Source organism: Hydractinia symbiolongicarpus, chromosome 4 (genome assembly GCF_029227915.1).
Source record: "Hydractinia symbiolongicarpus strain clone_291-10 chromosome 4, HSymV2.1, whole genome shotgun sequence".
In the NCBI taxonomy this organism is placed as follows: Eukaryota; Metazoa; Cnidaria; class Hydrozoa; order Anthoathecata; family Hydractiniidae; genus Hydractinia; species Hydractinia symbiolongicarpus.
The window spans coordinates 10,142,881-10,167,438 of record NC_079878.1 but is presented as its reverse complement, the minus strand read 5'-3'; the positions used below and the strand labels follow the sequence as shown (position 1 = coordinate 10,167,438).

At 32.0% G+C, this 24,558-nt stretch overlaps 1 protein-coding gene across 2 annotated transcripts in view; it reads right to left on the bottom strand.

The window, feature by feature from the left end:
• LOC130641178 (putative leucine-rich repeat-containing protein DDB_G0290503) overlaps positions 1 to 24,558 on the bottom strand; it is a 43,053-nt gene that overhangs the window by 8,475 nt on the left and 10,020 nt on the right. Inside the window, exons 8-18 of one of the 2 annotated variants that reach the window (XM_057447866.1) lie at positions 22,181 to 22,321; positions 21,221 to 21,519; positions 20,309 to 20,402; positions 18,495 to 18,664; positions 18,167 to 18,251; positions 17,958 to 18,029; positions 17,754 to 17,822; positions 17,292 to 17,389; positions 17,156 to 17,213; positions 16,197 to 16,307; positions 15,537 to 15,618 (exon numbers count right to left, since the gene is read on the bottom strand). In XM_057447866.1, the coding sequence (XP_057303849.1) occupies positions 15,553 to 15,618; positions 16,197 to 16,307; positions 17,156 to 17,213; positions 17,292 to 17,389; positions 17,754 to 17,822; positions 17,958 to 18,029; positions 18,167 to 18,251; positions 18,495 to 18,664; positions 20,309 to 20,402; positions 21,221 to 21,519; positions 22,181 to 22,321 (1,263 nt within the window). In that variant the 3' untranslated portion in view covers positions 15,537 to 15,552. Of the gene's footprint in view, positions 1 to 1,925; positions 15,619 to 16,196; positions 16,308 to 17,155; positions 17,214 to 17,291; positions 17,390 to 17,753; positions 17,823 to 17,957; positions 18,030 to 18,166; positions 18,252 to 18,494; positions 18,665 to 20,308; positions 20,403 to 21,220; positions 21,520 to 22,180; positions 22,322 to 24,558 lie in introns of those variants that run through there. The other variant, XM_057447867.1, reaches the window with a different exon arrangement.

The window sequence follows — 24,558 nt, the reverse complement described above, 5'->3', positions numbered from 1 at the left end:
AAATAACAAAAAGATTGATGAATGATAAATCTATTAGTTATTTTAATATCCTGCTGTATTGTGTGGATTGGAGCCTTGTTTTAGAGAACAATAATGCTGATAAAGCTTATGAAATCTTTCTTCAAACATTTCAACAACAATATGATCAGGCATTCCCAGAACAAACAAAATTTGTTAAAATTAAAACTTTGTTAAATCCTTGGTTAACCAAAGGTTTGTTAAAATCATCTAAAAAGAAACAGCACTTGTATGAAAAGTTTTTGAAAAGCAGAACTCTTGAGAATAAAAAAAAATATAAACATTTAAACATTTGTTTGAAGTTATTAAGAGGCACTCCAAGAAATTTTACTATAGTGGAGTGATAAATAAACATAAAAACGATGCGAAGAAAACTTGGAGTATAATCAATGAAGTAATAGGTAAAACAAAACTAAGCAAAGAAAAACTTCCAAAAATGTTGAATATTGATGGAAATAAAATCGAGAACAAGTGTCTAATAGCTGAGGAACTTAATAATTTTTTGTAAAAGTGGGTTCAAATCTCGCATCTCAGATTGAACCTAGCAATTTGAGTTTTAAATCCTTTCTCACTGGTAATAACACACAAATGGAAAATAACGAACTAAGTGAAAATAAATTATTCAAAGCGATCGACTCACTACAATCAAATTAAATTCCAGGTTTTGATGACGTAAATAGTAACGTTGTAAAACAAACAAAAAATGCTATAAAAATCCCACTAACGTATATATTTAACCTTTCCCTGCCGCAAGGATATTTTCCTGACAAACTTAAAATTGCAAGAGTTCTACCAGTATATAAAACAGGCGAAATGACTAATGCATCTAATCATAGACCAATATCAGTTCTTCCATGGTTCTCAAAAATACTAGAACGCATAATGTACAATAGATTTTACTCTTTTTTAACTGCTAATAATATTTTATACGACAATCAATTTGGCTTTCAAGCAGGTCATTATACTGATCATGCAATAGTTAAACTTGTTAATGAAATATCAAAAGCGTTTGACGAAAACAAGTACGTCCTATGAATTTTTATAGATCTAAGCAAAGCATTTGACACCGTAGATCACAAAATTCTACTAGAAAAAATCAAAAACTATGGTATCCACAATTCCAACATTCGCTGGTTTGAAAGTTATTTATCCAATAGAAAACAGTACATTTCCTTTAACGGTGGAAGTACAAATTACAAAACAATCATCTGTGGAGTTCCACAAGGTTCCATATTAGGACCACTCTTATTCCTTATATATGTAAATGATTTAAACAAAGCTTTAATTATTTTACATTCAATTTTATTTGCAGATGATACAAATCTGTTTTATGCACATAAATATACAAAAACATTATTTCGCACAGTCAATAAACTCTTTAAGGTGGCAGAATGGTTTAAGGCAAACAGACTGTCCTTAAATATTTCTAAAACAAAGTACACACTTTTTCACAGGCAAAATAAAAAAGATGATATGCCAATGAAGTTTCCTGATTTATCTATTAATAATATAAGTATAAAAAGAGCACAATCCATGAAATTTTTAGGAGTTATTTTGATGAAAATGTTACTTGGAGAGAACATATAAATATTTTAGAAGAAAAGGTCGCAAAGAATAATGGCATCCTATTTAAAGCAAAATTTGATCTAGTCCAGAATTGTTTAAAAAACATATATTCTTCTTTCATTCACTGCTATCTAAATTATGCAAATATTGCGTGGTGCAGCACCAACGCTACAAAATTGACAAAATTACAAAATAAACAAAAACATGCAATCAGAATTATTTTAAATGTTGACAGGTACACTCACTCAAGAGAGTTATTAAAAAAGATCAGTGTACTGAATGTGTTAAAGGTGCTTTTTGTTGTTGTTACATATGATTATAGATACAGAAAAAACACCATATTTATTGCGACAAATCCCTGTTCTTTCCAAAATAACTACGCAGTGCCTCCAGAGCGTACCACTCACTGCTGACATGGGCCGAGCCGGAAGGCTCGACCTAGCAGTTCGCGGTATAGCTCGTTCTATATCTAACTAAATCTAATCTATCATATACTATTTACAACATACCGAATGATGCTAACGAGTTCGTTCAAGCGATTAGCGTCCTGTTGTTATATTACTGTGCTATTTGACAGCTTTCACTCACGTTATGTCAAGTTTCTGATGAAGTATCTCATTGTAACATTACCCTCTCTGTCACAAGAGTCTGTCCCCAGACTCCAATAAAAAACATTTACGTCACGCAAAATCTGAAGTCTATGTACAACATTCTTTTTCTCTTTAACCACATTACGGGTTCATATCCTTATGTATCACGGCTTCATTTTTTTCTCTTAAACGAAAATGTTTCAATGTCGTTTATCATCAGCTTTTCTGTCATCACGATTTTAATTCCAGCCTCATATCAAAGAAACGTTTCAATAATATTTGTATCTTGTCATTGTTATCACTGAACATCAAGTAAATAACTTCTGAGCACTATAGGATAGTTAATTGGTTCTCCGATATCTGCCTCGGGACGGCTAATTCTCCGATATCTGCCTCGGGACGGCTAATTCTCCGATATCTGCCTCGGGACGGCTAAATCTCCGATATCTGCCTCGGGACGGCTAATTCTCCGATATCTGCCTCGGAACGGCGAAAAGTATTAACTATTCAATATTACCCAAAACGTGTTTCTTAACGATCAGTGAAGGTCGACAAAGTCATATATTATCGCATCATTATTTCTTTTTTTTAGCATTAGCTGCCACCATCAAAATTTCGTCTTTCAGCTTCAGCAATTCATAACAGGAGATTCCGGCTGGTTATCATTAGTCTATACAGACCTAAACCAATTAACGTATCCGGGCAGTGCCTCCAATGTTAAAGGTGCTTTTTTTGTTGTTACATATGATTATAGATACAGAAAAAACACCATATTTATTGCGACAAATCCCTGTTCTTTCCAAAATAACTACGCAGTGCCTCCAGAGCGTACCACTCACTGCTGACATGGGCCGAGCCGGAAGGCTCGACCTAGCAGTTCGCGGTATAGCTCGTTCTATATCTAACTAAATCTAATCTATCATATACTATTTACAACGTACCGAATGATGCTAACGAGTTCGTTCAAGCGATTAGCGTCCTGTTGTTATATTACTGTGCTATTTGACAGCTTTCACTCACGTTATGTACAGTTTCTGATGAAGTATCTCATTGTAACAAATGTATACCAACTAAACATTTATCAAACTCTTATTTTTATGTTTAAGCTTGAAAACAATATATTACCAAGAGTATTTAATAATAAGCTTCAGAAGATACAACATAAATATCCATCCAGATTTCCAATTAACAGTTTTTTTCAACCTAGGATTAATTATACAATCACAAAGTTCTCTATAACTAGCAGAGGACCTAAATTGTGGAATACATTTCTTGATAGCGACATGAAAACTATAACATAAACTAAAACAACACGACAGTTACAACGTACGACACATATAAAACAACTCCTCATCATCTTCAATGCTAACCTTTTATATAGGTTTGGGGGTTGGTGATAAGGTTATTATAGCCTTCTTCTCGCTTCTGCCATTTTTTACCTCTCTAGCTAATATTTTTAGCATATGCAATCCTATCTTTAGATTATACGATATAATAGCTGAAGATTTGTATTTTATTCTTACGGAAAACTTCTTGATTTTTCTCAAATATATTTTTCCAAAGAGCATCTTTCTGCATCCATCTGCTTATAAAAGATTCATCTGCTTTTTCTTTTTTTAAGAAGTGTATCCTACCCAGTTTGTTTTTAGCTCAACAAATAGCACATTCGATTTACAAATAATTGCAGTTTAAAACATTAACAAAATTTGAACCAGTCTGACTTTTTAAAAATCGAATTCGAGAGGTCTGAAAACATTTGACTTTTGTGTGATACATTTTGCTGAATTTGACATGCTTTTCTTTTTAACATTGGTATAAGATTTGAAAATTCAAAGAGGTCTAGGGCTATTTTTTCCAAATATATTGTAACATTAAATTTCAAAATTTAACAAACCAGAAATATAATTCACATTAAAATAATAAATGGTGATTGATTATGTTAATTTGACAAACTCAGAAAATATACTGTGTAATAAGTAGTTTTTAGTTGCAGGTCATTATTTTTATGTTGTAATGGGTTATCATTCAAGAAATGTTTAAAACCACCAACTATAATCAGTATCTCCTAGCACTTCCTGTTTATAATTTTTTAGCATGGGAAAAACAGTAAAAAAAAAAAAAAAAAATGAGATGGAATGTGTCATGTTTCTTCTGTATTAACCTAAGGTGATGTCCGTTGCATCATATTAGATATTATCTATCAAACTCAAGGCAATCGTTCAAGGGTATAGTGTGTTTATGAGCAAAAACCTAAAAGTTGTTTTTTGACAAGTTATCAAAGTTAAAATAATGTTGAATCTATTTTTAATACCTTTTTGCATCTAGCAACAGACTTTTCTATATCTTTCCTTATAGGAAAGTCAACAACGAAATAGTGTTGTTTATTGGGGAAAACGGGCAAAGAAGATTTCTTAGTGCATATGCCTTTCCAGAATTTTTTTAAAATAATGCATGTATTAATGCAAAGAAATAACTTACTCATGTTATTGTTTTCCTTATATAATATTAAAAATGTGGCAATAAGTTTCACATTTAACATAAGATTGTATAAATATGTTTTAAAAAAGGTTTCAGTCATCTCGATAAGATAAATAAGTTCAGCAAAAGTTTCGCTTGCCTGCGAAAATCCAATCAATTTCCCAGTGCTGAAGAGAAAACAGGTGAGAGACACTGTTTCAAACAATTAATACAAGTAGGACAATGATCGTAAGGTTAAACTGTATTTAAGTTAACTGAACTGTTTTTTCGTATGCCAAGGTCACACCAAATTTAAATTTCTTTCATTTAACAGGAAAATTTAAAAAACTTGCACTATTTCATTAAAATCTCAGTCTAAAGAAACACAGATTTTAGACTTTTTTCTTTAATCTATCTTTACTGTTTTTTGTGCTTTGTTTAACTTTTTAGTCCCTTTAGGAGCTACAAAACGAATCAAGCTAATGGCGAGGAAAAGTTTATGTGTATTAAGGACAAAAAGAACGTCTTAAATTAATACAAATAAGGTAAACTTAAATATAACTAAAAACAACAGACAAGTACCTCAGGTATATTCAATATCAGTGTTGTGGAGTTGATGGTTCTGCCAACTTTTAGAAGTGCTCAAAACTACTGTGGTGTAAGAGATTTGCATTTATGTTATAAAGGTGTATTTATTAACATAAATTTTTTTGCTAAAATGTCACTTTTTGAAAAAAAATTCCAAACTTTAGAAATGTTACAAAAACACAAATTCTGTACTCTGTAAACATGTTATATACGATCACTTCCAAAAATAAAGAAGGCTTTTGTGACATTTTCAATTTCTGACTTTAAAGGTTGCCTCCGACATTATAACAAGTTTATCTTAATCGAAAGAAACCATTAAAACATTATAGAAAAAAGTATTATTTAATGATTAACTTACAAAATAGAAGCATAAACACGATTTACTTATTCCATGTTTTCATAAAACCTTGTGCTTCGACCGCCATTATTGCAGCATTAAAAAAACGCTTCAAAATCTTGAAAAAAACATCAGCATACCTCCTGACGTCACAAGAGACAAAACCACAGACCGTCTTGCAGCATGAAAACGACATGAAGTTGTTCCGATATCACAATTCTAATTAGCTTTAAAAATATTTTCTTTTTCATATTCTAAACATGGTTTGGTGTGCATCAGTAGGATGTAATCAATCAAAATCAAAACTTATCTTTTTTTAAGCTGCCAAAGGATAAAAAGCTTGCTGCAGAATGGAAAGCAAAAATAAAGCGGGAAGATCTTCCTCAGCTAGTTTTTCTATGCGAAAATCATTTTGAAGGGCACTGTTTTGATCAGTCGATTGAGATGATCTAAACCGATCATCATATTCAAATAAAGAAATTGATGCAGACGGATGACAGATTCAAGCACTTAATCCATCAGTTTGATCCCTGGCATTTGGCTAAGAACATATCAAAGAAATTAGTAAAGTTGGTGAAGAAAAAATGTAGGTTATGTTCTTGAAAGTAATAATTTGAATGTTTTTATATTTACTCTTGTGTTCTACAATTATAGCATGTCAAGATCTAGGACAATGGATACCTTCGAGTACAACCATTTATACTGGTCAATTAGTACGTGTAAGGGTAATGCTTTGGAGCTTAAGGAAAGATTCCTCTCTTGTATGCATGACTGTGTCAATCGTCACACGTTTCCCGGAAATACATTATATAAAGCTTGCGAACACGGAGAAATTAATGATACTGCGTGGTTGAAATTTGATTCTCCAGCACACAAGGCTTTAAAAAGTGTCATTTTCGACGACAAACAGCTGCCTAAGTACTTTATGAAGCTGAATGAAAATATCTTCACTACTTGTTTGGAGGTACAGATCTCACAATGCTAATTAAAATGTCATGTGGTGTAAGAGATTTGCATTTATGTTATAAAGGTGTATTTATTAACATAAATTTTTTTGCTAAAATGTCACTTTTTGAAAAAAAATTCCAAACTTTAGAAATGTTACAAAAACACAAATTCTGTACTCTGTAAACATGTTATATACGATCACTTCCAAAAATAAAGAAGGCTTTTGTGACATTTTCAATTTCTGACTTTAAAGGTTGCCTCCGACATTATAACAAGTTTATCTTAATCGAAAGAAACCATTAAAACATTATAGAAAAAAGTATTATTTAATGATTAACTTACAAAATAGAAGCATAAACACGATTTACTTATTCCATGTTTTCATAAAACCTTGTGCTTCGACCGCCATTATTGCAGCATTAAAAAAACGCTTCAAAATCTTGAAAAAAACATCAGCATACCTCCTGACGTCACAAGAGACAAAACCACAGACCGTCTTGCAGCATGAAAACGACATGAAGTTGTTCCGATATCACAATTCTAATTAGCTTTAAAAATATTTTCTTTTTCATATTCTAAACATGGTTTGGTGTGCATCAGTAGGATGTAATCAATCAAAATCAAAACTTATCTTTTTTTAAGCTGCCAAAGGATAAAAAGCTTGCTGCAGAATGGAAAGCAAAAATAAAGCGGGAAGATCTTCCTCAGCTAGTTTTTCTATGCGAAAATCATTTTGAAGGGCACTGTTTTGATCAGTCGATTGAGATGATCTAAACCGATCATCATATTCAAATAAAGAAATTGATGCAGACGGATGACAGATTCAAGCACTTAATCCATCAGTTTGATCCCTGGCATTTGGCTAAGAACATATCAAAGAAATTAGTAAAGTTGGTGAAAAAAAAATGTAGGTTATGTTCTTGAAAGTAATAATTTGAATGTTTTTATATTTACTCTTGTGTTCTACAATTATAGCATGTCAAGATCTAGGACAATGGATACCTTCGAGTACAACCATTTATACTGGTCAATTAGTACGTGTAAGGGTAATGCTTTGGAGCTTAAGGAAAGATTCCTCTCTTGTATGCATGACTGTGTCAATCGTCACACGTTTCCCGGAAATACATTATATAAAGCTTGCGAACACGGAGAAATTAATGATACTGCGTGGTTGAAATTTGATTCTCCAGCACACAAGGCTTTAAAAAGTGTCATTTTCGACGACAAACAGCTGCCTAAGTACTTTATGAAGCTGAATGAAAATATCTTCACTACTTGTTTGGAGGTACAGATCTCACAATGCTAATTAAAATGTCATCTAACGAATTTTATTTGATTTTGTAGGTTTTTCACGCCTTTAAAATCCGGTACCTTCCTAAAAGTGTTTTTTACGAACAGGAAAAAATGAATACAGGGATGAAATTAGCTGCCCTAGACCATAATCTTAACATCAACCGTAATCAGGTAAAGATAGCGTTAAATTACATTATAAAATGATTTTTAACAGGCGAAGAAGATAAAGAAAAGTGAAGGATCTTTTGTTCCCAAGTTTAAGGTGTCTTGGCACAGATATTCAAAGCGCTTTGTAGCAAAGAAGGTGAAAAAGGATAAAATGTATTCTTTCTTGTGTGACATTGCCTTAGGTGCATATTTCCGTGCAGTATACAGAGAGAAGGATTGCCATTCGCAGAGAAAACGAGCCTTCATTACCCCTGCCGAAAGACCCTGTAGAGAGGAAATTGTTGAAAACTCAATTAAATACTCACGAATGGCATAATTTTGTTTTGCTTTTTATTTTATGTAATTTGTACATATTATTTATTTAATGAATCATCTATATCTCATAAATATTTAATACTTCGAAACATATCAACAAGGCATTCCAAACACGAATTAGTCAGTAGAATATATCACCGTAAGGCATCCTATAATTCTTTGGTCCTTGTGACGTCAATTATGCAGCCATTATGAATTTTAAAGTTCGAGAAGAAGCGTGAGCATGATAAAGCCGCATGAAGTGAGGTAGCTCAAAATTTGAAAGTTTATTTACAATTATTTGCTGTCCTAAACTTTTCTGTAAAAACGAATGTTATTTTCTTAAATATTTATATGAATAGAACTAAATTAGGTAGCATCATTAAAACGTCGGAGGGAACCTTTAAAGTAGGCTGGAAGTGACAATTTTTGACTTACCAAACTTTGGTTGGTGTTAAACTTAGGACACGTCCTTTAGCTATAAGGCCGTGAAGGAACAATAAAAATTGACTTACTCTACTTCATTTTATGCATAGGTAATGCAAGTGACTTTTTTTGACTTACTTTTGGATTTGACTTACCACATAGCTGTGCTAGAATGGGCAATTATAAGATGTTACTTTAGTTTTTTTAAGGGAAAAATTCTGTCATTTTATCCTGGACAGGTTAAAGTGAATAGTGAGTGATCATTTTTGACTCACTTTTAAGGTTATATGTGTCAAAATATGACTTACTTTTTATTTTCCATAGCAGACAAAATACTTGATAGGTTGGTTATATTTTTTCTTGCACACTTCTTACTTTGTCTACTATTAAGGCTATCACACAATGTTTTAAAGATACAAGTGACTTTATTTGACTTCTACCTAGTTATTTACCTAGTTATTTTCTGTGGTAAGTCAAAAAATAGAACCTCTATTACAACTTTCAAACTTCTCAATCAATTTGTATAGGCTGCTTCTATCTGTGATAAAAATTTTAAACTAAAATAACCAGGTAAGTCAATTTTATGCACGTATTTTAATTTTTAGGGTGTTGAATAATTGTTGAAAAGTCAAGAAAAAGCACAATTCCCTCCAAAAATTTGGTCACCTTTATAGATTTGCACATATCTCAAGGTATAAGGTTTAAGTTTCCATGAATATTTTAAAGAAATATGTAATGTGAATGTTTTTGACTTACTTTAACTATACCTAGTCATTTTCTGTAGTAAGTCAAAAAATAGCACCTCTAATCGCAATTTTTAAGCCATACACCAATTTAAATAGGCTATTTCTACCAGTGATAAAAATTTTAGGCTAAAATAACCAAGTAAGTCAATTTTATGCACATTTTCAATTTTTTGACCTTTTTTAAGAAAAAAAATGTCACACTATTTTTGGAACTGATCATACATAACACCAAAAACTACATTTTAGCAGGTTTTTCATGATTTGGTAACAGACGTATAAAAATTATTTACGAATTGACAGACTTCAAGAGAGTGCAAATACGTCTTAGAAGGATGTGGAGGAAAAGGTGCGAAGTCTTTTTTGCAATAGAATGGATGTACGAGAAAAACATATAGAAAGAGCACATAGGACTGGAATGGCTCGGGAAGATAAACCAAGAATGATTGTTTTAAAGCTTTTAAACTGCAAAGACAATGAGAAAATTTTAGCACAGGGAAGGAAATTGAAAGGCACAAACATTTATGTTAATGAGGACTTCTCCAGTGAACTTTAATAATCTGAAATCTATGTTACATGAGCTAAAATTTTCTTTTCAAATTATTTGTGTCACTGAACGTGGTGCGAAAATGCATCATGTGATGCGAATTTTACAATTCCTTATTATACTTCTATACCTTAAACTTGTTATTCCGGTGATCCTTCTGGTGGTGGCGTGTGTGTCTTTATTCATAACTCACTTATTATTCATTACACAGCACTGAGTATAAACCATACAAACTGCGACTGCTTAACAATAGAAATTCTTAACAAACCTACTAAAAATATACTAATTACCACCAAGTATAGATTACCAGTATAGATTACCAGCCACTAATTTTGATCTTTAAGATCATTTCAAATAACACATAAAAATAAATCATTTAAACAAACATATTTACATAGCAGGTGACTTAAACCTTAACCTGTTTGATTATCCAATATACAATAAGGGTAAATGGTTTATCACGCCTCTGCAAAACAATCTAATTCTTACCATTAATAAACCAACCAGAATTACTAAAACTTCTGCAACGTCAATTGACCACATAATACTAACAATTTCTATGACGGTGTTGACATGGAAACTGTGATAATAGAAACTGACATAACTGACCATTTTCCGACTTTTTTAATATCTGACGGCACTGATACATCTACCCACTCTACCACAACAACTATTCACAAACGAGTGTTCGATGAACCCTCTATAGCCAAATTTCGACAACTCTTGCTAGGGGCAAACTGGGAACTCATAAAGGAAACCAAAAAACCAAATGACTCATATAATTTATTTTTAAAACCTTTTACAAGAGAGTATAACGCTGCATTTCCCAGAAGAAAGTTTAATATTAAAACAGAAACATTGTGAAGTCCATTAATGAGCAAGGGTCTACTGAAATCTTCCAAGAAAAAACAAAAGATTTAGGAAAAGTTTTTTAATAGACCCACCAAAACGAAAAAAAGTACAAAAGATATAAAAATCTTTTCTAAAAAATAAAGCATTTATTTAAGAAAAACTAATCAAAATTAAATACAACTAGCTAATGGAAATGCAAAAAAGACCTGAAATGTGATGAAAGAAATCATTGGCAAATGTAAAATAACACAAACTAAATTGCCATAGAAACTAATAATAGATAAGATTATTTCTTACAACAAAAATACTATTTATCGAACATAAATGATTCCTTCGTAAATGTTGGTACAAATCTGGCGAATAAAATTCCTGAAAGGAATAAATCATTTGATTCTTATTTAAAACAGTATGGCTCTGTTCTGAAGGAATCTGACTTGACTCATCAAAAACTTCGAACTGCATTTAGGAGTTTGCAAAGTAATAAAAGTGCAGGAATGACGTCTTGTTTCCAGTAACGAACAGTTTGTCGTCTGATATATATACACTAACTATTCTGACGCATTTTACTTAAGAACCATAACCAGTGCATCTTACTTATCTTTGGGCTTGTTTCCATGTTAATGCGAAAAGTTTTTATTTAAGTTTGGCACATCACCTGGCAGGAAACCTTATAAAAAATAAAAGTAAAAACAATGGTTATATTTTTAAATTCTTTATACGCTACCAAACATTTTTTACTTTGGTAAGTTTTTCTAAAAAAAAGTTACAGCAACTTAAATTCTGTATACGATCGAAAGCTGGGCCATGTTTGTAGATTATATTACATATTACAAACCATGTGCAAGGATCATCAGAAGTACCAATTACCACCCACCGCGTATCACCGAACACCCAATATGTTTGTCACTTTAAACGCCCACTGCTCCATACGCCCATTGCTCTAATACAAAGCAGAGAAAACCACAAGTACAGCTTGCCCCAGTCACAAGTTTTCCTACAGTCACAGCTAACGCTCAGTGCGTCAGCAATTGTAACACAATGCGGTACTGTGACAAGGAACAAGACGCAAGAGCAGAGAACCTACAAGCTCCCACAGCGTCACCGATTATGACATATTAACCTTTGTGCGTTATTTGGAAAGTGTTGAAGATGCATTGAAGACGGTTGACTCGAAGCATAAAAGTGCCAAAATAGATATCCGTGATGCTATACAACAGTTAGGAGAATTTTTTACTACAAAAGATGCATATGTGGTGGATACGCTAAGGTTTTGGGGAGGCTGGGTGCTTGTCTGTATAGTCTAAGCACCAATTACAGTGTAGCAAGGTTTGCTTTTACGCATCCTCAATGGGTAAAAGCAAATTGTTACAATGTATTTCCGAATTCCGAAGATTTTATGACAACCCAACTACAGATAATTATCTTGAGGGACTTTGTTTGCAGTTTGCTTCCTGTTCTAATTCTCCGGATTATAGACACCTTGTTAGAAAAATCATTTTACAATGGTTATTCTGATAGTGTTTCATACCATAGAATTAGAAGACTGTAGAACATCCTCTGCTGGTAATAAAGGCAACCACGAGTCCCAAGAGGATGATTTTACTGTGGAGGGTTGTTACAGCACTTCCGATCAGGAGCTTTCTCCCACTCCTCCCACTAAAAAATTTAAAAAAAAGAAATCAAAAAAGTAGTGATGTTGTATTTATTAAAAGAAGATAATATGTGGTATTTATTAAAACAAAGTTGTAGTTAATTACAATAAAAATTTTTGAACAACGTACTTTGTATTTTTTATTGCCATATGTTTTCTAAATGATCATGAATAATGCGCTACGCCAATATTATTTTCAATATACGTTACTGAAATACTGTTACTTATTTTCGAAATTGCAAATTAAAAAGTGTACTTTACAATATCTTCATAATTTTTACTACAGTTAGCTGTGATTCGTTGTTAAATGGAAATTTAAAAATATGTCAATGACAAATTTACCTTCGGGTACATTTCAAAAAAAATTTTAATATGACAAATAAATGAGGCAGAAAAACTCATGGACCTCTGCAGTAACATGTATAGCTGCAGTTAACATGATTCACAATCGTTACAAGATTATTAACAGTCATAGCTGACGCTCAGTGCGCCCCATATTGTAACACACAGTCACAAAGTCAGCTTCATTGACAGCTGATGCGCTGTATGTCACAATGTGTCTTGCACATCGATTCCTGTCACATAGAATGTCACAAGCTTACCTGAAGTTACAGCCTATGCAACACACGTGGACGCCAGTTACAAGGTAACCTTCTGTGTCCATGTACTGCCCGTCTACAAGAGTTTCAGTATTCAGGGATTACGTAACAAACAGGAAGCAAAGTGTTTCGTTTAGAAATGAATTTACTCACTTGAAACTTGTAAAGTGTGGTGTAACTCAAGGTTCTATTTTTTGGCCACTACTTTTTCTGCTTTATATTACTGATTTCGCTCTTTTTCCAAAACACTTAATTTTATTTTATTTGCTGATGATAGCAACCTATTTTATTCCCCCAATCACATAAAAATTCTTTTTACTATTTTTAACCATGAACTAGGAAAGGTAGAAGAGTGGTTTAAATTCCGTTAAAAAAACAAAATACACTATTTTTTCTAAACCATATAAATAACCGGCATTAACATTAGAGAGAAAATACAATAAAATTTTCGGGACTACTCTTAGACAAAACACTGTCCTGGAAGTCTCATATTCATGTAATAGAGAACAAAGTAGCAAAAAATATTGGGTTCATTTATAAAGCTAAACCATATCTAAACCTCCATTGTTTACGCAATTTATCTTTTTCTTTCATATTTACTTTTACTTACTGCACGTTTAGTGTGCGTTAATCCCTGTCCACGAGGGTTGCACTTCATACATAGCTACCTAACGTATTGTAATATCGCATGGGCAAGCACTAATAGCAGGAAATTACAGAAATTATACCGTAAACAAAAACATGCATGTAGAATAATTTTTGGTGTAGACAGATATAGCTCTACCGAACCACTGCTTCGCAAGATTGAAGTACTGAATATATTTGAATTAAACATCCATCAAGTGTTGTTGTTCATGATCAAAAGTAAACATAGACTACTGCCAAATATCTTTTCTAAACAATTTTCATCTGTTCAACATATATATATATAGTACTATGTAAGCCAGGAGTAACTTTACCATTACAAAAACTATTTTATAGTCTAGTTCTTTTTCAATCCAACATAGAGGACCCCAGCTGTGGAACTCATTTTTCACAAAGGATATGAAAATGTTAGAAATGTTTCTAAGTCAGCAATTTGTGACAGTAACATTAACGTACGCAAATATTTTAGCAGATTTATTAGCAGATAATACTCAACAACTAGGGGCTTTGTGATAAGGCTCAATGCCTTTTACCATTTTATTGTGGACAATTATCGCATATGTGACTTTTTATTATAGGCTAAATATATCTATCTATCTATTATTGAGTTGGTCAGATTAACATTTGTCTCCACATGAACTTGAAGTTTTCGCACAACACGAGAAGTTAGTTTTTGGTATATGATTGATATATGATTTGGTAGCAGGTGGATAAATAGAATTACAAGCTACAACTGAATCGTTACACATCTGTTTTATGGCTTAAAGGGAAAGACAAAATACAAGCACTTCTCTGTAACATAACTTTTATCCTGAGCTGACAGTAGTTTTAAAGTAGTGGAATATGATAAAGTTGGAACAAAAGGTTACCAATAGGTACAATTTTTTCATAATTTTGTGATTTTCAGTTCACTTCACTAAAGCAAAAGCAGGGGAAAGATATCAGTTTGTATAATTACTATTGACAATGCACAAGTAAAGTTTTTAGTTTTTAAGAGCTAATGTTTTAAAGCATAAGAGGGAAGGCTCCAAATTTCGCCACCTTGATCATATCAATGTAGGGCACACTTTCTTAAACTCACTTTTTTCATCACGCTTTCTTCAAAAAAACAAATAACAAAAAATAAGTCTTGTTGCCAACATAAACAATAAAAATGGCATAATGAGAAGTTTTTAAATCAGAATTTTGCCAGTGACAATTTCTGCTTAAGGTATAAAGGTAGAAAATCTGATGACCTTATTTAGCAGAATAATAAAATAATATACTTTTTTTCCATTTATCTTGGCGTGTTTATAGTCTATTAAACGGCCTAAACTTGACATAACCATGCTGATGTTACAGTTTTTGGTAAGAATGGCGTTGCTGGCTTTTTGTCAAGACAGAAACTCAATTAAATAGATTAATATGTCCTAATACAGGATTGCCGTAATTAGACATGTGATAGTAAAACTACATAATAATAATCCACCTTCTTTTTTTGCACTTTACAGAAATCAATGGGTATGCTATGTTTTATAACCAAACTGTCAGGGCATGCCCTAGATTTTTCAACAGATTAGTCACAATATTTTAGATTTGAAATTAATGCCTTTCCATCACCTATAAAAGCTGATTCCCTATATCTGACCCTGGTTAATTGTGTCAAAAACTAGTACAAGACGGTTTCCACACACTAATACACACTTTAAAAATATCTCTAAACAACTTGTACTTCTTTCTGGAAGGTCATGTGCAAAGATTCTAATTAGTAATTCAGCATCAACTAATTTGACAGCAAATAATCAAGACAAATTTAACTGCTCAAAGTAAATTACTGTATATTTTATGCTCTCATGTTCTTCTGTGCAAATCTTCCAACTGCTTTGATAATTTATCAAGCTTTCTTTCATCATTCTCCTAATAATAAAAATAAAAGTACAGCAAATAATATTGAAGTCTTAAGAACCCCAATGGCAAATTTCCATTTATATAATATTTAAAATATTTTCTTTGGGAACAGAAACACGACTTCTGAATTGGTCAAAACGTTTTTCTTAAGTTTGCAGTAATAGTTAGGAAAAAGATTCCATCAATTAATTAAAACCATTGGCATCAATCTAATTTATCAAATGTTGGCAGAACGTCGAAAAAACTAATTTGCTTTTTTTAGCAATTAAAATATAGTTTATCACTTATTTTAAAAGTAAAAAAAACCATGTCACCACTGTCCCTCACAAAAACACAGGCTCAGAGAATACTATAACAGAAAAAGATTTTAATACAGTTATTTCGTACTATCGCTGTTTTATGTACTCTTAGACCTTGAACACTAGACAGCAATAAAACACACATCTATTCCCCTTTTGAAAAAAGGCCAAAAAAGCAAAATAAAAAATGTTACCCTTGATTACTATTCAAATTAAAATCAAGAAAAAGAATGGGATGGCATTGCTCACACTGTTAATCAGGAAAATTCTTACTAAATAATTTTATACCATTGTGTTTTTACATTTTCTGATTAGATCTTGTGTTTGCTTTTTTTCTTCCATTAACAATTTATCAACAGTGTTAGAGTGAGAATGCTTCCGAAGAGAATTCATATCATCCTAAATGGAAAATACGTTGAAAAGACGTTGCAAGTAAGGAAATAGTCACAAGCTTACAATCTTTAGGCTTGTGAAGTATTTTCTGATTATTACTTGTTGTATATAGGTTATTAATTATCAAGTGCCATGCTTACAATTCTATCAGTGACAGCTATTGCTGTGTTCTGTTGAATTTCATTACATTTTTAGTAACAAAAACATAATATGCTGTGATACCAACACAGTTAATGTTTACAAAAAAAGATTTGAAACTCTTTTTTTATTCCACAAAAATTTGATTATACGTTCACAAAAGGAGAAAAATTTAAATAGGGTCTATTTAAGCTTCCATTTGATAATAAAAAATACATTTCTTAAAAGGTTAACTTTTGATGAATCAAACAGTTAATGCACCCAAAATTTCCAAAAGCCGTTTTGACAATAAATTATTGACATAGTTACCATATATAGAAATAGAAATTTATTGTAATAATTTAATTTACGTTCAAATGCAAAATATGCCTCATTTTTTGCTTCTGGTAATTTTTTTCAATAATTTTGAGTACAACACACCATTATTCTGTTAAGTATTCTATTTTTAGTAAACTTGAGGGTTGCACAGAATGTATCAATCCTGAGGGTTGATACATCATGTATGTATCAACCCCCCAGGGTACCATGTATATGTAGAGACTAAGTAGTTATTTGTTTTTCTACAAAATCATAAAAAATAAATTTTCGTTTAATTTAAAAAAATTAAATGATAAAGAAATCATTTTAGCTATCTTCATCACAAGAAGTCTTTCTTAATAAATGTATCATTCAAAATTAGTACTAAAACATTTAGACGCAACTCTAACTACACCAACCTTGTGTTTAATCTCTATCTTTTGCCTTTTTTTTCTTTCACTCTTGGTTTCGTGTACTCTGAGAAAATAGTGACAATATCATGGTTTTTATATTTGTCAAATAATTGCAAAATAACTGCTAAAATATCTAATTTACCTTAAGTTAAATGAAGTACCATTTTGAGATTCTGCCATTGTAGTGAGTTCATTTTGGAGATCTGCTATTTCAGACATAAATTTGCTCAATAATTCCGCCTGAAAGAATAACAAATGAAAAGTGTTTTGTCAGAAAGAATATACTTAATTTGCAAAGTATGTGGCTAATATCCAAGGCATAAAGATAGTTTATGCCGGGGAACCAGCAAAATTTTAACTGCCTTCTCTTATGAAAAGATGAGCTCTATTATGCATATATATTTTTTTAGTCGTTTCAATTTTCATAAAACATTCTGAAACGCGTATTCACAAATTACCAGCACTTCACTTAACAAGTTCACTTGAATTTCAATGTTGTGAAATTAAACCTCAGAACTGAAGAAGCAACTGCAAGCTGAAATTCCTTAATGGTCAATGAAATAAAGCAGAAATATATAAAAGATAATACTTGAAGGTGGCTAACCTGCTCTTTATTTTTTTCCATATACAATGACTTATCATTTTCTAGATTTATTAACCCATCGGACATAACCTAAAAAAATGTAAAGCTAGAAAAACATCAGTCAAAAGACAACAAAAAACAAACAAGGAAACAGACAGACAGACAGACCAGACAGGCAGGCAGGCAGGCAGGCAGAGAAACGTAAAAAGAGACAGGGATGCCAACCTTAATTTTTTCTTTATTTATGTTTTCCTTTTTCTTTAACAATAACTTCACATCATGTAATTGTGATTTTAACTATAGATGAACATATTTAATAAAACAATTTATTCCTATCGACTAAGAATTACAAAAATTTATGACAATGCTAGGACAAAGCCAGAAAGATACTAATCTCAGTATAACAAGATACAGGTAAAGAATTAATACTTTACCTTATTTATTTCTTTTTTATGTTGAGTTTTTAATTTTGCTACTTCGATCTCTTTCTTCTCATTTGCAGTCTCAATATTGTTGTTCCTACCAAAGAAGTATTATACACTAATTAAAACTCAACATAAAAAGGAAAAAAGAAGCTAACTCACACACCTTCTTTGGTCAAAGCGATTGTTTGGGAATACTTAATAGTGCATGTCAGGAAAAAAAACTTTGTACAAAGGCAACTATAACCTTGTATGTAACTACACAAAAATATTACATTATACTGCAATAAACACTAAACTATAAGTGTATTTTAGGTTACAATAATTATAGACTTCATACTTTGCTGCAATGCAGGTTTTTATGTCTGTATCTTTTTTCTTAAGTTCTAATTTCAGCTTCATAACTTTCTCTTTTAAATGTTTCTGTTCTTCTTCCTTTTCTTGTAACATATTTTGATAGTTCGTTTTCTCTTTCTTTTCACTGTAAAGACGTTCCTTTATTTTAACAATCTAAATAGAACAGTTAGTTATGCAAAGAAAAAGTACAGTTGCTGCAATTAATTGGAATTCCCAAGGATTATTACAAAAATCGACCTCTAGTGAAAGTCAAATTTTTTTTTGGCTTTGCCGTTGCTAAGTATTGACAAAAGACGTATACAAGTGATTGTTATCAGTAAGATTGTTTTAAACGACACAGTGAATTCTCAAGAACTTTTCCATTAGGACTCAATATCCTAACATCATGTTCCTGAGATAAACAACACAATAATCACACATGTATTTAAATATAAAAAACAAGCAAAATTGGTGTATTAAAAGGGCCACACAACTGATTTTCACTCTGGCACACACATGATGCGGTTATAAGTATATTTGAAAGAAGACTTGCTGCAAAGAGGTATATAACAGGCAAGCTAGTTACACAATCTGCTTTATCGTAGCGTTCTGCTTAAAAACCCAACTTGTAGCTTTATAACAGTATGAAATAGCATGAATTTTTAGTTGATAAAACCTGCTAACATTTTCTTTCTTGTGATGTTCCCACAGGTTCTAACCTGCTTAGGCTATTTATATTTAAAGAATTACATGGCGGATAAATGGATATTTTGCAGCAAAAAAAATGAGGTTCTTTCTTTATTCCCTGGTCTTTCTAATTGTAAAGTATCAAAACACAGTGTATTTTATATGCATATTAACTGGTTGATATGCCAAAACAATAACCAAAACCAAAACCAAAACCTTTACATAATACCTGATGAATATGAATAATTCCTAATTGACCATATCGTCTGTAACATACATATCTCTATACTCATAATACCCTTTTTCGTTTTTTTTTTTCATTTTCATATACAATAAATGAAAAATGCTAAATTGAAATAACAAAAGTACAGGGAACTAAGTTGTCAAATTCATGTCCTCTTATTCAGCACAGTCTTGCCTAGAATATGCTATCAAATTCTTTTTGAAAAATGAGTAGTTAAATTTTTATGCTTGGAAACATACTTTTCTTCTTCTTATCTTTAAAATTTTAAGCTCCGGGGACAATAACTTCAGTATAAACAAATATGATTAGCCCAAATTGTCAGGAACACGATGCTGTAATTCTTTTCCTTGCAGCTTTATTAGTTTTAGCAAAAAAATTTCATATAATCACTAACCTCCCAGTAAAATCAAGTCGGAAAAAAAACATTTAAATAATTTTAACAACATTGACACCTTAGCATATTTTTACTACTAGTAGCCGACTAGTAGCCTTATGGTAAAGCGTTCGCTTCCAGTGCAGAGGGTCTTGGTTTAAAACCCTGGCCGAGTCATGCCAAAGACTATAAAAGTGTGAATATATTCTTTCTGCTTAGCGCTCAGCATGAGAATAGGATTGATATCTTAGGCGGTTGTCTAGTTGGGCGATTGTTGTGCTTGCACAACTTTCGTAGCTCAAATGAAATCTTGCACTAAGACCCCCTTCGCAGGACCCTCTTGGAAAGCAGTACCAATAGGAACTGATGAGGTTGCCCTGGGTAAACATACTCATTTGAAGCATGGTATTGCTTTATTTATTTTTTTTATTGAATTTTTTTTCGAATGTTTTTTTAGTATTTTTGTTAAAAAAGGATGTTACAGTATTCTTAATGAAGGTTAATAACCACACACCTCTTCATTGTTTTCTTTTTCCATCAAGTTTAACTTGTTTGTCAATGAAACCAATTCAGCTTGTAGTTGAGAGATCACGTCTTTACTCACATTTCTGTAAACAAGACGACAACAAAACAATATAGTACAACTAGTTGTAAGGCTCATGGAAAAATCTACTTAAGGCAGACAAAATTTCTCTTCTTGACAAATGGCCAGATGGAGATGCAATATATGAATTTTGATAACATCACCAATGGACAAGTGAACAGCCTCTTTTGTGTTGAGTTTGAAACACTGGTCAAAATAACGTATAAGATCATGTGCCTTTGACAAACGGTTACAAAGGTACAAAGGTATTTTGATGTTTCGAAACAGTTGGGTTGACACCTCTGTAGAAAATTAGTCCCATTTGAGTCCCAGGTGGCCCCTAGTTACACGCAAATATGATGTCAGTTATTTGCATCCTGTTAAGTTATTTACCTCAAATTTAGAAGTGTACTGTAATGGCTTTACTACCTTTATTAAAGCTGATCTTCATAATTATGCAATGTTTAAATAATCTGCACATTCCTTAGGAGGGAAAAAAGATCTCAAAGAAACTAGGATTCGCCAGGTTCGGTATTTTCAGTCATAGACAAACCATGTGAATTATTATAAGAAATTATTCTTTTAGTAAGGCTGCTACAGTTCAATAGGTTTGCCTAAAATTAGCTTTGGCGGTTATTTACATTAACTGGTATAAAGAAAAGAGTGCAGGAAATCCTAAAATTCAAAATATTGTAATTCTGGTAGGTCGAATCTGTTTCAATACAATTATGTTTTAATCAACAACCTTTTTAATGCTTTAATCCTTTTTCAATACTAAAGTAAAGGAGCTCATTCTCTGGAGTCTCAAATAGGGTCAGTTGTTAACACTGAATAAATTCTAACCTTGTGTCTTTCAGAGTCTCAAGTTGTGCATCTTTTTTGCCCAAATTTTCTTGAACGAGCTGCAACTGTTTTTGCAGTTGATCATTTGTCGACATCAAAGTTTCAAATGTCCCCCCAATATTACTGCGCTGTTTTTCATTTTCCAGTAATCGAGACTGTAAACACGAAACTTGCTCATCATACTGGGTAGTTATATCTTTGACATGTCGCACTAATTTTTCTGTTTCGTTAAGTGCTTCGTCACGTGCAGATATAACTTGTGATAAATGCTTCTCTGTCTTTTTGAGCATGTTTTTACACTAAAAACAAGGCAAAATCGACAAATCAACTAGACTAGGCTAGATTGTGCATATAATCAACACAATCTTCAAGTTATGCTGAAAACTGCTAGCCAGTGTGCTCAAACATTAGATTTACATTTTTCTGGAATTCATTGATTACATCTAAAAGTGTAGTCAGTTAAAAAGGGCAAATAACTTGAAATAATGGTTTACATCTGACTTATTTGCTAAGTAGTTAGAAAGTATGTCAGAAATATATGAATACCATTTTGTTCCCTAGAGGTACCTGTTTACCTATGCAAGAGATGATTCACCCGTTACCAATTTATTTGGCCTTAAACCTATAAAAGTGTACTGCAATAGCTTCACTAACTCTAATACTACAGACATCGATCCTTGTAATGACGTAATGTTTTAATAATCGAGAAACAAACAAGACTTATTTTATTATGCATTTTTTACAAGAAAAAGAGTTCTCCCTTGGATAGCCAAAATCTGGACCAGTTCATTATGTTTAACTACAAACAAACTTAAGAGTATTAATACAACAGACGATAAAAGAAATTGCAAGATGAAAAAACTTCTTAAAGCTAAAACACTAAAATAATAAATAAAAACTCCCAGTGTATCTTAGGCTTTATAAAGAATTGATAATCAGTCAGCCCAAAGTAATACTTACCAAGTTATGTTCTGTCGTGATAGCTTGCAATGCATTCACTTTTTCTTCAATTTCTATGTTCAATTTATCTTCACTCTTTTGGGATCTTTTAAACTGTGTATTCAAATCTTTGTACTTTAACATCAAGTTTTCATATTCTACCTATCAATAAATGCGAAATTATCAGTTATCATAATGAAATAGATAATTTCCCTGAATGTTTGGCATTATGTCATTGAAATTATTCCAAAGAAACATTAATTTTTATTTTGATACAATACTACCCTACCCTACAAGTCCATCAGACAAAATTGGACAAAATATTAAGACAAAGCTAGTTTTCTCATCTTTTTTTAATGGTCAAAGGGCCCATGCTACGCAGACAGGGTTTAAAATTAGCTAGTGGCATCCTCCACACAACAAAAGAATCCACGTTGGGACTCGCCCAGACTGCAAAATTTGTGGAAAATAGCCACGCTGACTTCAATAACAATTAGATTCAAGCAAATAACCTAAGATCATAAGAACTCTACTCTAAACATTGATAAGTGAATTTTGATAAGTTTAAAATGTCTGAATCTGGTATCTGCAATTACTTGTTGTGGTGAACTTAAAAATTAGCTGTGTTGTCTCAACATACTTCGACCAATTCAGTATTGATCAATTATTTGCTAGATTAATTTTTACAAAGTCTACTCATTGCACCAGCCCAATGAGGTTTAAGTCTTAGACAAACTTTTTGACTAGTCTATAAGAAATAAATTGAATTTCTTAATTTTGTGGTAATATGCATATCTGTTTTGGAAAGTTGTGGGACAAAGGATAAAAATGATCCGGGCACCAGTAACATCTTTTGTCAAATACAAAAACATCAATGTATTTTCAACTTTAAGGAAACAGAAACACAAAACAAATAGCGTTGCTTTAAAATATCCCATGTAAAGAGTATGATGTCATAAATTGTTATTATAGGTGAAAGGAAGATTCATGCAGCTAGTTTAGAAACATGTGTGCATGAAGAATAAAGAGGTAAAGAAAAACAAATTTCGGGACCATATCCAGGGTGAAGTCATTAGTTCAACTGATTAACACAGAATCAAGAACAACAGCTACAAAGATAAAGGAAACAATCAACAGTGTAGAATGTGACAAACATGTAAACAACACCTTGTATCCACTTCCTGAGACTTCTTAAAGCATTACAAAAAAAGTCTAAAGTCATTTCCTCCCAGGTCTGGAACAGGTTAATTGCTTTAATTTTGGTCCTCTCAAATTATATACACATATGTCCAACATCGTTTTACTTTGCCCAATGATGCTAGAAGGATCTCCTAAAACACCACCTACTAAGCTTCAACAATATAATTTTATATTTTTGTACCAAATCGTATTTAATGTATGTATTTATGCAATGGCATTACATTTAATCAGACGAAAATCCAGCCAACCATGTTTTCAGAAGCATATCCTAATAAAATATATAGCTAATGGAAATGACTTAGTAGGTCCTAGTAAATGATAACAAACATACTGATTGTTATTTCAAGGTTTTAGAAGATGACTTAAAGCTTAAAATATTGAGATAAGTTAGTCAACAAGTCAAAGCTAAAGTGAATTATCGCAACAATAACAAGTGGTAACCTGCAAGGAAGGAAGTTTGTGTGGAGGATCTGTAAGTATTTTTCACTAAGTTCAACAAAAAGGCAAAAAAGTATCATCAAGATATGTGAAAAATATAATATCCCAGGGAAAAAGATGACTGTGATTCTGCTGTGTTTGGGGCCATTCGTAAAGGAAGTAAGGCACTTTCTATATGTGATAGTATTTCAACCTACTATCTTACCAGAAAAGAAGAAGTTCCAATGACTAGTTCAGATAATTTGTTGATGGTGATTATAATAACGAGAAGCATAAATAAAGATACGTAATGATCAAATATCCTGAAAACCAATAGAAACAACTGCAAATCAATTTTCCCCGGAGTACCCACCCCCTTCTGCTTATTCGCCCCCCCCCCCCCCCCCCCCCCCCCTACAATTAAGCACAAAAGAGTACTGAAAACACTTATAACACTTCACACTTAACAGCAAACAAAAAATATAGACGAAATAAATTTACTGACATGGAGGCAGTTGTGTGGCTCCCTTTAATATTTAAACTGAAGTTTTATGTGTAATGCATTCATTATCTTATATGTCATTTTACTTTTTATGTACTTGGCTTTTTCTTGTTTATAACACTTTTTAAGAAAATTGTTTACATTTTTGATTTACCCTTTATGGATGTAACTGGTTTTGCATATTTCTTGCATGTATACATAGTAACTTTAGCACCTTGACCTATAGCAGTTACTTTTGTCTGTTCTGTTTAATTAAATATTAAATCAGCAGGGTGTAATC